At 41.1% G+C, this 11,242-nt stretch overlaps 2 protein-coding genes across 3 annotated transcripts; one reads left to right on the top strand and one right to left on the bottom strand.

Moving 5' to 3' along the window:
- The first annotated feature begins 127 nt into the window (after positions 1-127).
- Positions 128-3,404, top strand: dph2 (diphthamide biosynthesis 2). Its single transcript, XM_015954858.3, has 7 exons — positions 128-266; positions 503-677; positions 829-941; positions 1,123-1,343; positions 1,461-2,144; positions 2,810-2,995; positions 3,149-3,404. Exons 2-7 carry the CDS (start codon positions 528-530, stop codon positions 3,271-3,273), a joined length of 1,479 nt encoding a protein of 492 aa, XP_015810344.3. The 5' UTR covers positions 128-266; positions 503-527; the 3' UTR covers positions 3,274-3,404.
- ncf2 (neutrophil cytosolic factor 2) lies at positions 3,300-11,067 on the bottom strand. 2 transcript variants are annotated; one of them, XM_015954859.3, is made up of 15 exons: positions 10,872-11,067; positions 10,457-10,539; positions 10,274-10,382; positions 9,910-10,044; positions 7,964-8,071; positions 7,763-7,822; positions 7,513-7,556; positions 7,221-7,362; positions 7,069-7,134; positions 6,844-6,895; positions 4,783-4,823; positions 4,562-4,710; positions 4,357-4,462; positions 3,725-3,827; positions 3,300-3,643 (listed from the first exon to the last, which is right to left on the bottom strand). In XM_015954859.3, the coding sequence occupies exons 1-15, from the start codon at positions 11,043-11,045 to the stop codon at positions 3,552-3,554; spliced, it is 1,464 nt and encodes a 487-aa protein (XP_015810345.1). In that variant the 5' UTR covers positions 11,046-11,067; the 3' UTR covers positions 3,300-3,551. The 2 variants fall into 2 exon arrangements, with proteins under 2 accessions (XP_015810345.1, XP_070409151.1); XM_070553050.1 differs by having other exon boundaries at positions 6,844-6,913.
- Between the last annotated feature and the right edge of the window lie 175 nt (positions 11,068-11,242).

Below are 11,242 nucleotides of genomic sequence, written 5' to 3' on the forward strand. Positions count from 1 at the left end.
TGAACCCATAAATTGACAAATAACATCTGAATCAACTGAAGGCCGATCCGATTCTATTATTTTTTTATGATTATTCATAATCTATCTAAAAACCTAATTAAAAAAGTATGAGGGCTGAGTTTATTTAGAAAAACCTTTGAACCGGAAGTGTTTGCCTAAAGCCTGTAAACACGTGTATATCCTCTACAAGCACTCACGGGTTGCTGGTATTCATCTGTCTTTTAAAGATCTAGACAGTTTACCTACTAACTACATGACACTGCGACGTAAGTTAAATTGTATGCGGAAATATAATTTGCAAGTATTTATTTGTGTAAATCATTACTTAAGCAGTTAGCATCAAAGCTAACTTCGCCTAACATTGGAGTCAAAACATTTACAACATATGGGCCTGGTTAAAAGGAGTTTGTGTTTAATTTGTACTTACTATGTGTGGTTTTGACAGTCTAGTGATATTTGTTTATTATTTAACTCTACCATTAAAGTTTGTTTTGTTCTACAGAAGCTTGTTAGCGTTTTTTGCTACCATGGCTGAGGCGTTCAGTAGCAGCTCGGAAACTGTAATTCGTCGTTCGATAAACGTCGAAGTGAAGGCAAATACCTCTGGGGAGAAACTGGAAGAGTTTTATGACATTAAAGAGACATGCGAGTTTATTAGGGAGCATAACTTTGACAAGGTGAGAAACATCAATTTATTTTCTGGTGTGTTCATTTTTATGTTCGTTTGCCCTTTAAGGCATCGTTGTAGTTCATTGTTAAAAGTGCCCGAAAGTAGTTTTGCAATGGTTATTTTCCTGTCGTGATTGTATCTAATGTTTATATTTCCAGGTTGCTCTGCAGTTTCCCGATGAACTGCTGGTTGATTCGGTGGCCGTAGCCCAGGAGATTGAAAGAAACAGTCATGCCAAAACGTTTATTTTAGGAGACACCTCTTATGGCAGGTAAAATACCCTGGCTATTTGAGTGGAATAACTTTTTTTCATTATGTAATTGAGGTTGCATTGGATTTTTGCATTACAATCTTATAAGGGTGACAAGAACGTGTGTGTTAACAGATCATCATGAGTTTTTTGTATAACACTGTTATATTAATTGTAAATTCTGTCGACTTCTTACATTCAGCTGCTGTGTGGATGAAGTCGCAGCAGAGCACGTTGGAGCTTCCTGCATTGTGCACTATGGCAGTGCTTGCCTCAGCCCATCCAACAGGCTTCCTGTGTTGTACATCTTTGAAAAGAGACCATTGGATGTGGAGTTGTGCGCCTCCTCCTTCAGGGAGCTGTACCCCGACACGCAAACGCATGTCATCCTCCTCTGTGATGTCAACTATAATCACGCTATTGGTGAGTTTTAAGATTTATTTCCTTCGTTTTAGTCATCTGCTCTCACTGCATTTGTGGAAATTAGTAAGATTATATAAGCCCCAGCTCTTCTTTTACAGAATGTTTTTATTTTTACAGATGGTCTTCTGGCACTTCTGTCACCAGAGTATCCAAACCTTGCTGTCTCGGAGCTTGTTGTCGGCGGAGGACAGTGTTTCATTCACGGAAGAAAACAAATGGATAAAACTTGTCCTTCTGAGCCTGAAAACAGCCTGGTCATATCTCAGTTTGGGAGGCGGTTTTCCCTAAAATGTGGTACAGCTGTAACAGATTACAGGATGTTTTATGTTGGCCTGGAGGGGGCGACCTTAAGGAACTTCATGATGACTTGGAATCGCTGCTCGTTTTGCTCTTTTGATCCCGTCTCACTGAAAGGAAGGACTGAGTCTATTAATGTTAACCGAGCGCTGATGAAGCGATATTACGCCATAGAACGGGCCAAAGATGCCAACGTGGTTGGTATTCTTGTCGGGACCTTGGGTGTGGTTGACTACCTCTCCATCATCCAGCAGCTGAAGGAAACCATTCACCGAGCTGGCAAGAAGAGCTACATGTTCCTCATGGGGAAACTCAACGTACCCAAACTAGCTAACTTTATGGAAATCGACATATTTGTGCTCATCGCATGTCCGGAGAACTCGCTGTTGGACTCCAGTGAATTCTATAAACCCATCGTAACGCCGTTTGAGATGGAAGTGGCCTGCAACAAGAAAAGGGAGTGGTCAGGGGAATATGTCACGGACTTCCGACACCTCCTGCCAGGTTTGTATGGGATTTATATTCACATCAGAAATACCCCACTACATATTTTCCTCCTTTATAAATCAACACACTTCGTATAAACGTGTAGTTACTATATGGTAGCTCGTGTCGTAAAGTGGGATTAAACTGAAGTTATGGATTCATCCAATGACATCAACTGGTTAGATGGATGTTTCTTTTTTCCTTTGAAGTGTGGTTTTCTATAAAAGTAATAATTCTCTGACCAAAGTGTTTTTAAGAACAGCTCCAATTTGCCAAATGCCTCGGATGTTCATGTGAAAGTGATTGTAAACCTTTACACCTCTTTCTCTTTGGCATTACACGCTGCTGTTTTGAGGGAAGTATAACGACATTTCTGCTGGACGTGATGTCTGGACGCAGCTAAAATGCTATCGCTAGCTGCTCTTGTAAACAAATGTGAAATGGAAAATGAATGGCAGCGTAAAGGTTTAAAAAATTAAAGTCAGAGACATTTCTTTGGTATCTTTTCAACTCCGACTAGCTGTTAGTTCATCAATCCTGTTGGACATAAACTCTGTTTCTCCAAGGTTTGAGAATCTATCTACAATGATTAGACTTTAATAATAATCTACACACAAACATGTAAAATTACTGAAATCTTTGCATCAATAGTCTAATTTTTAGTTTTCTGTATCTAAACACAGGTGGTGGAAGTCATGTGCCGTTAGCCGATCAGCAGGAGGACGTCGACGATGAGACAGACGTTTCATTGATCACCGGAGCGCTGCGAAGCCAGAACCTGATGAACAGCGAGCCTGTAGAGTCCTCGTTTGGATCCTCTGTGGTCCTGAGGAACCAGACTCTGACCGTAGCCAACGCCGACTCAGCAGGTCAGAAACTCCTGCTGCACTGAATGTAGACGTATTGCTGAGTGATGCTCATGTCCTGCAGCTTTTGCTTACCTTAGGACTTTGCAAAAGCTACTAAATTAGTTTATTATATTCTGATTGACTTTTATGTTTGTTTGTTTGTTTTTTTCCCAGCGTCCTTTTTGGCAGGTAGAAGCTGGCGTGGCTTAGAGCCGGCGCTGGGAGACGCTCCTGTGGTGAAGGTAGTAGAGGGAAGAAAAGGCATCGCTATCGCCTACGAAGACGAAGGAACATCGTGATGATTTTTGCAGGAATCCACAAGATCTTCCCTAGATTATTTATTAACAGTCAAACCAAATATAAAGTTTACAACTTCTAACTACTGGATGTATTTAATTTTTACGTGATTATTAAACATTTGTGAAAAACGGTTTGCAAATGTTTTTCAAAAAAACATCAATAAATCATAGATGTAACATTTAAATAGATGGTTCTGATTGGTGGTTGTGTATATTATGACTCCTGCAGGAGATGTTCTGCTCAGCAAGAACAATAAAACTTGATGCATTTTCAGGTGTTACAGTTTGTTCCCAGGAAGTTCTTCAACAAAGGCTGCAGGAAATATTCCAGTGTTCCCATTAGACTGCCCTTCAAACCAGTCCTGATTGACTGAAGCAAAACACGTTTGAGTTAGACTCGCATCTATTAATTAAATCTGTTTTTATTAGTTCACATAGTTTGGAATCTCACCTCTGGAGAGCAGTTTGATCATATCACCCTCTTGGAAGTTCAGATCTTCTGGATTGGAGGACTTGTAGGAGTGAAGAGCTACGAAGTGAATCTCTTTCTGGGGCTGAAATCGTAAAACACTCGTTCAGTTTGAGCTCATTTATTGTCGCATTAAAATATTTCTGTTTGTTTCAGAACATTTTAGTCACTTGCTATAAATTACAGACTGGCCATGCTAACAATTCTCTGAAAATTATCTATTGTCAATAGTCTTGACCAAAAGCCAGGCTCTGGGGTTCATTGTGAGACATTAAGAGGTCAAAGGTCATCCAAAATGAGCTACATCTTAAAAGAATAAATCATGTTAATCTCCCAGAGAAGGAATGAATGTTTTTGTTAGGTGTTTCGCTATATTTGGTGCATATGGGTGGTTTATCTAATCAAAAGACTCAGACCCTCCAAAATCCCCTTTAAATTTGTATTTTAAGGCAAAGAAAATCTGCTCAGTTAAACTTTAATCTCTTGATTTCATATTTCCTTTATTCAGTTATCGTAGTTGCTGCTGTCTGGGGAAAAAAAAACTCATATGGAGTCGAATGAAATATTAAGCCTAATTTTAATGTTAATAGCTTAAATGGTCACCGTGTCCTTACCTCTGTGGTGGTACACCATAAGGTGATGTGTCCACCACTGGCACGTCTCCACACATCCTTCATGTCTGTGTTGGCATCAATTACACTTTTCCCATTTGCATCACAGCTGAAATCAAACAAACAGGACTGACTTTATTTTACTTTGTAAAAGTAAAAAGTATGTAAACATAACTCAGAATTGTTCTGACTGAAGTGACTTTTGTACCTCAAAGAGATAGCAGTAGGAGGAAGATTTAACTTCTTGCTGACTTTTCCTATCAGTACCACATACGGAGACCCACGCGGTACGGAAACCGCAAAGTTGAATGTGAAATGGATTTTGACTGTATATGAGCTGTCTGTTGGCTGGACCACCTAATAAGGAAGAGTCACACCTGAATTTAAAAGGCGAGGATCATTTTAACAGTGAACATGTTGGAGCCAAACCTGCGGAGTTCTCCCACTGCTGCTCTCCACTGGAGTGAGACCTTAAAAGGAGAAAGGAGGTCTAATTACCTCATCGGGACTGGAGGGGCAAAGCCTGGTTTTGATGAGGTGAAGGGTTCTTGATAACCCTTTAATGCCAAACGTATAAAACATACTACCAGCTTTCATAGACCTTTATCTAACAGGATTAGTACATTCCTTCAGTTTTTGTGCCACTGGATTTTTTTCTCCTGTTTTCTTGCGGACGATGTACATTAAAGTATTCAGACCCCCATAAATGTTTCACAGTGTGGCAAGGTGGAGAAACGAGGGCCCGGGCGGGATGCGATCCCTAGACTCCCGGGTGCGAGTCATGCCCGCTAACCAGTCAGCCAAATATCCCTTTGGCGAAGTAGCCAGGGCACATGATCAATCGGGACCCTGTGACAGGACACTCACCCTGCCGCATCTCTTTTTATATTGCAAACATTTGGTAAAATCAATTAAATTCTTTATCCCTTCATTAATGTACACAGAGCACCCCATATTGAGAGAATAACTCAGAATTTTAGAGATTTCTGCAGGTTTATTAAAAAAGACAAACTGATACATCACATGGTCCTGAGTACTCAGACCCTTTGCTCGGTATTTAGTAGAAGTACCTTTTGAGCTAGTACAGCTATGAGTCTTCTTGGTAAAGATGCAACAAGTGTCTTACATCTAGATTTGGGGATCCTGTCATTCCTCCTGCAGATCCTCGCCAGTTCTGTCAGGTTGGATGGTGAACAGTGTGCCATTTTTAGGTCTCCAGAGAGGCTCAGTTGGGTTTAAGTCAGGGTTCTGGCTGGGCCTTTTAGTTGCTGTGAAGCCACCCCTTCGTTATTTTAGCTGTGTGTTTAGGGTCACTGTCATGTTGGAAGGTAAACCTTCAGCCCAGTCTGAGGTCCTGAGCACTCTGGAGAAGGTTCTGGTCCAGGATATACCTGTACTTGGCCGCATTCATCGTTTCCTCTATTGCAACCAGTCGTCCTGTCCCTGCAGCTGAAAAACACCCCCACAAAATGATGCTGCCACCGCCATGCTTCACTGTGGGGACTGTATTGGACAAGTGATGAGCAGTGCCAGGTTTTCTCCAAACATACCACTTAGAATTATGGCCATAAAGTTCTATCTTGGTCTAAGACCAGATAATCTTATTTCTCACCATCTCGGGGTCCTTCAGGTGTCTTTTAGCAAACTCAATGAGGATTTTTACGAGTCTTGCACTGAAGCGAGGCTTCCGACGGTCCCCTCTGCCGTAAAGCCCTGACTGGTGGAGGGCTGCAGTGACAATTTCTACAGCCTGCTTTAGGAAGCAAACATCTTCCATTTAATGATTATGGAGGCCACTGTACTCTTAGGAACCTTAAGAGCAGCAGAGATGTTTTGGTAACCATGGCCAGATCTGTGCCTCGCCACAATTCTGTCTCTGAGCTCTTCAGGCAGTTCCTTTGATCTCACGATTCTCATTTGCTCTGACATGCATCATGAGCTGTAAGGTTTTATATAGACAGATGTGTGTCTTTCTTAATCAAGTCCAGTTAGCATAATCAAACCCAGCTGGACTCCAATGAAGGTGTTGGACCATCACAAGTATGATCAGAAGAAATGGAAAGCACCTCACAGCAAAGGGTCTGAATACTAAAGACCATGAGATATTTCAGGTTTTCTTTTTCAATACATACATTTCTAAAATTCTGTGTTTTTCTGTCAATATGGGATGCCATGTGTACATTAATGAGGGGAAAAAAAGCAAATGGCTGCAATATAACAGTGAAAAAATGATGAGGGTCTGAATACTTTCCATACCCACTGTATGTATTGCATGAGATAAAAGTAAATCACATTTTATTACCCAACAAAAATATTTCACTTCTTATCACCTTGTGATAAATGGATCAGTCTTGTGAAAAATATGGGAATAAAAGCAGGTTTTATAGTGTATACCCAAACCAGGGGTCGTGTATGGTTAGGGGACTGTTTCAGCTTGGGCTACACAAATTAATGGCAGCATTAATACAAATGTGTAGTTGTGAGATCTACCTTTCCTCTCAGGTCTGGTTGGTGGTTCTTGACTCAGAGGTCTGGCTAAACCCTGATAATTGTTCCCAATCAAAATATGGGAAAAGGAAAAAAAAAACATTAAAGAAGTCAAGTTTCCATACTGTTCAACGTAGCCTAAGTAAATTTTAAAGAACAACGAGTTTTTCTGGACTATGTCCAGAGAAAATGATGCCGAACAGGAAGTCACTGATACAGCAGCCCTACCTTGTGTTGATTTGAAGCCAAGGAAATTTCCAAACGCTCTAGGTAATTGTAAGGAACAAGTCCTCTCTGTAATCGACATCATACTGGATAATAATCAATAGAACTTAAAAACATAAATTACTAATTCAGCCCATCCCTGATTTTAGTCCTACTCTTTCATTGAAGACCACGTAGGCCCAGTTGTCGTCACCCTTCTGCAGCACAAACACAATGTTTCCTGGCACAACAGCCAACTCATCACTGGTCTCAGGGTCAAACTCAAACAGCACGGTGTGTGGTTCTCCTTGTAGAGCTCTGTGGAGACGAGATGTCCACATGTCCTCGTGAGAAACAGAACAATTAGAATATGATGATTATATTTTATCTGCTGTTTGGTTTATCTATTTGGGACATGTTCACTTTCAGATCACAGCAAAAGAAAATCTAATACATGTTCAAACTGACCTCAAAACTTCTGGTTCTTTTGGAGAAGTTGGACCATCTTCGACCTAACAAAATACAGGACTTTCACTTTTAACCACCATTGCAAAAAGGCTTTATATTTCACATCGTAAAGAACTAATGTACATATGACGCTGCTCAGACTTCCCCTCGTCATGAGTGGATTTGATCTGCCCTGGTATATTAGAGGCTAATGAAACATTTATTTATCTTCTGAGGACTTTATTGGTCTCAGTTTGATTTGATTCCTCACCTGCGGTTGTAGCGGGGCAAACCCAGAGAACTCATCTTGTGGAACCACAGAGGAAACAACCTAATGTTTCGAAAAATACATTTTAAATGGAGTTTTATGCCGTTCTTCATCAATAATATATATCTGTAAATCTGAATAATCCACAATTAAAATGGATTATGTTAAAATCTGTGATTGTTGGTCTGGTTGTTATATGCATACCTTAGCTTTGCCCAGGTAGTCCTTTTTCTCCAGCTCAGCCACATAGTGCTTGTTTGGTCTAAACAGCATTTTCAAAGGGAATTCCACCGGTTTGAAAAGCTTTTGTTTCTGTCAGAAAAAAAAAACACATATTGAAAAGTATTACTTAAATTAATTTGAAAGATTTTGGGATTTTAGAAGATTCACTTACAGTGGGGCAAAAAAGTATTTAGTCAGCCACCGATTGTGCAAGTTCTCCCACTTAAAATGATGACAGAGGTCAGTAATTTTCATCATAGGTACACTTCAACTGTGAGAGACAGAATGTGAAAAAAAAATCTATGAATTCACATGGCAGGATTTTTAAAGAATTTATTTGTAAATCAGGGTGGAAAATAAGCATTTGGTCGCTTCAAACAAGGAAAATCTCTGGCTCTCACAGACCTGTAACGTCTTCTTTAAGAAGCTTTTCTGTCCTCCACTCGTTACCTGTATTAATGGCACCTGTTTGAACTCATTATCTGTATAAAAGACACCTGTCCACAGCCTCAAATAGTCAGACTCCAAACTCCACTATGGCCAATACCAAAGAGCTTTCGAAGGACACAAGGAAAAGAATCGTAGACCTGCACCAGACTGGGAAGAGTGAATCTACAATAGGCAAGCAGCTTGGTGTGAAAAAATCAACTGTGGGAGCAATTATCAGAAAACGGAAGACATACAAGACCACTGATAATCTCCCTCGATCTGGGGCTCCACGCAAGATCTCATCCCGTGGGGTCAAAATGATCATGAGAACGGTGAGCAAGAATCCCAGAACCACACGGGGGGGGGGGGGGGGGGGGGGACCTGGTGAATGACCTGCAGAGAGCTGGGACCACAGTAACAAAGGTCACCATCAGTAACACACTACAACGGCAGGGAATCAAATCCTGCAGTGCCAGACGTGTTCCGCTGCTGAAGCCATTGCATGTCCAGGCACGTCTGAAGTTTACCAGAGAGCACATGGATGATACAGCAGAGGATTGGGAGAATGTCATGTGGTCAGATGAAACCAAAGTAGAACTTTTTGGTATAAACTCAACTCGCCGTGTTTGGAGGAAGAAGAATACTGAGTTGCATCCCAAGAACACCATTCCTACTGTGAAGCATGGGGGTGGGAACATCATGCTTTGGGGCTGTTTTTCTGCTAAGGGGACAGGACGACTGATCCGTGTTAAGGACAGAATGAATGGGGCCATGTATCGTGAGATTCTGAGACAAAACCTCCTTCCATCAGTGAGAGCTTTGAAGATGAAACGTGGCTGGGTCTTCCAACACGACAATGATCCCAAACACACCGCCCGGGCAACAAAGGAGTGGCTCCGTAAGAAGCATTTGAAAGTCCTGGAGTGGCCTAGCCAGTCTCCAGACCTCAACCCCATAGAAAATCTGTGGAGGGAGTTGAAAGTCCGTGTTGCTCGGCGACAGCCCCAAAACATCACTGCTCTCGAGAAGATCTGCATGGAGGAATGGGCCAAAATACCAGCTACTGTGTGTGCAAACCTGGTAAAGACCTATAGTAATCGTTTGACCTCTGTTATTGCCAACAAAGGTTATGTTACAAAGTATTGAGTTGAATTTTTGTTATTGACCAAATATTTATTTTCCACCCTGATTTACAAATAAATTATTTTAAAATCCTGCCATGAGAATTCATGGATTTTTTTTCACATTCTGTCTCTCACAGGTGAAGTGTACCTATGATGAAAATTACTGACCTCTGTCATCATTTTAAGTGGGAGAACTTGCACAATCGGTGGCTGACTAAATACTTTTTTGCCCCACTGTATCTTCTTCCTTCCAAAACCCAAATAGCCAACACCTATGCTGATAAAATGTTGATTTCTAAACATATGTGGATGTGTGTAATTGAATTATATTAATGAAGTGTAACCGTATTTTATGAGAGGATGATCGTAACTGACCAGGGTTGACTGCAGAGCCCTGTCGATGAGGCTGAGCTTGGCATCTGTCTTGTAGTCCAGTGCCTTGACCAGGTTTTCCTGGGCCTTTTCCCAGCTACCCAGCTTAGCTTCAGCCAGGGCAAGATTGTGGAGAACCTGAAGCAGGAGGTGTCGACGTGACACTGAGTTAGGAGCTTTTCAGTCACACCGTCTTATCAGGTTTATTTGAAGCCCTCATATTGAAAACTGAATTAGGAAGAGCTGAGGCTTCAACGGTTTCCTCTTTGCAAGAATATATAAATCACATTGAAAATGAGGAATTACCATCATCAGCCAGCTTTATTTTAACCTCAGATTTCTGACGGACAGTAGAGCTAAAGCTCACCTCACAGGCATATAGGATGTATCTGAGACCTAGTGCTTTGTAATCGATCAGCTGGTTACCCCTCAGAGCTTTAAAGGCTCTCTGGAAATCAGCTGAACTCTCCTCATACCTGTGACCAAGACAAGTAAAGGTAATAATTATTACACATAAGGCAAGTTTTATAAAACATTTGATGTAATTTACCTTTTCTTTTTGTAAAATGTCATTCCCCTCTGAAAGAAGGCAACTGCCAAATGCTCATCCTTGCGAATGCTGCAGTCAAACGCCTGAGAAATAACAGGTAAGAAAATAACTTCCTCTAAAGGAGCAGAAAGCCGGTGACACCACTTCTTCTTTCACTGTGACTTGCACTTTCAGAAACCTCTATAGGGAGCCTAAGTCACGTCCTTCCGGACCATGGGTCCTCAGCTGCCAAGAAAATTGAAATTGAATATTTTCTGATCCTGTTTGATCTGTTCAGGGGACCCGTGAGCCAACCGGAGGGCTCCTTATATCTGACACGTTTCATCTCAGCCTTGCCAAATAAATCCAGATGATTTTACTTTCTTACGTGCACAGACTTGCAGATTTGATTTAAAATAAAGTAGATCTAACGTACCTTTTCAGCATCATCCAAGTCTTGGTTCAGAAGATGAAGGCAACCAATGTCAAAGTAAATTTTGGAATTTGGTTCTTGAATGGATAAGAAAATGCAGAGGGCTTCTGACCATTCCTGTCTGTCGGCACAAGTTACAGCTTTGTCCCACTGCCGCAGAGTGTCCACATAAGACATGTTTGTTGGCTTACCAGCACACTGATTCTACATTGAGGAAGTTCTTCTTATTTGTACCAGTGAAACTGGGAAGTGTGATGACAGCTGTTACGATTTACAAATGCATCACAATCAGCTCTAAGTGCTAAAGCCACATTTAAATTATTTTCTCCCGTTCAGTGCAATAATTGCACTCTAACTTACTGCTGATGTACCAA

Source organism: Nothobranchius furzeri, chromosome 7, assembly GCF_043380555.1.
Source record: "Nothobranchius furzeri strain GRZ-AD chromosome 7, NfurGRZ-RIMD1, whole genome shotgun sequence".
Classification (NCBI taxonomy): Eukaryota; Metazoa; Chordata; class Actinopteri; order Cyprinodontiformes; family Nothobranchiidae; genus Nothobranchius; species Nothobranchius furzeri.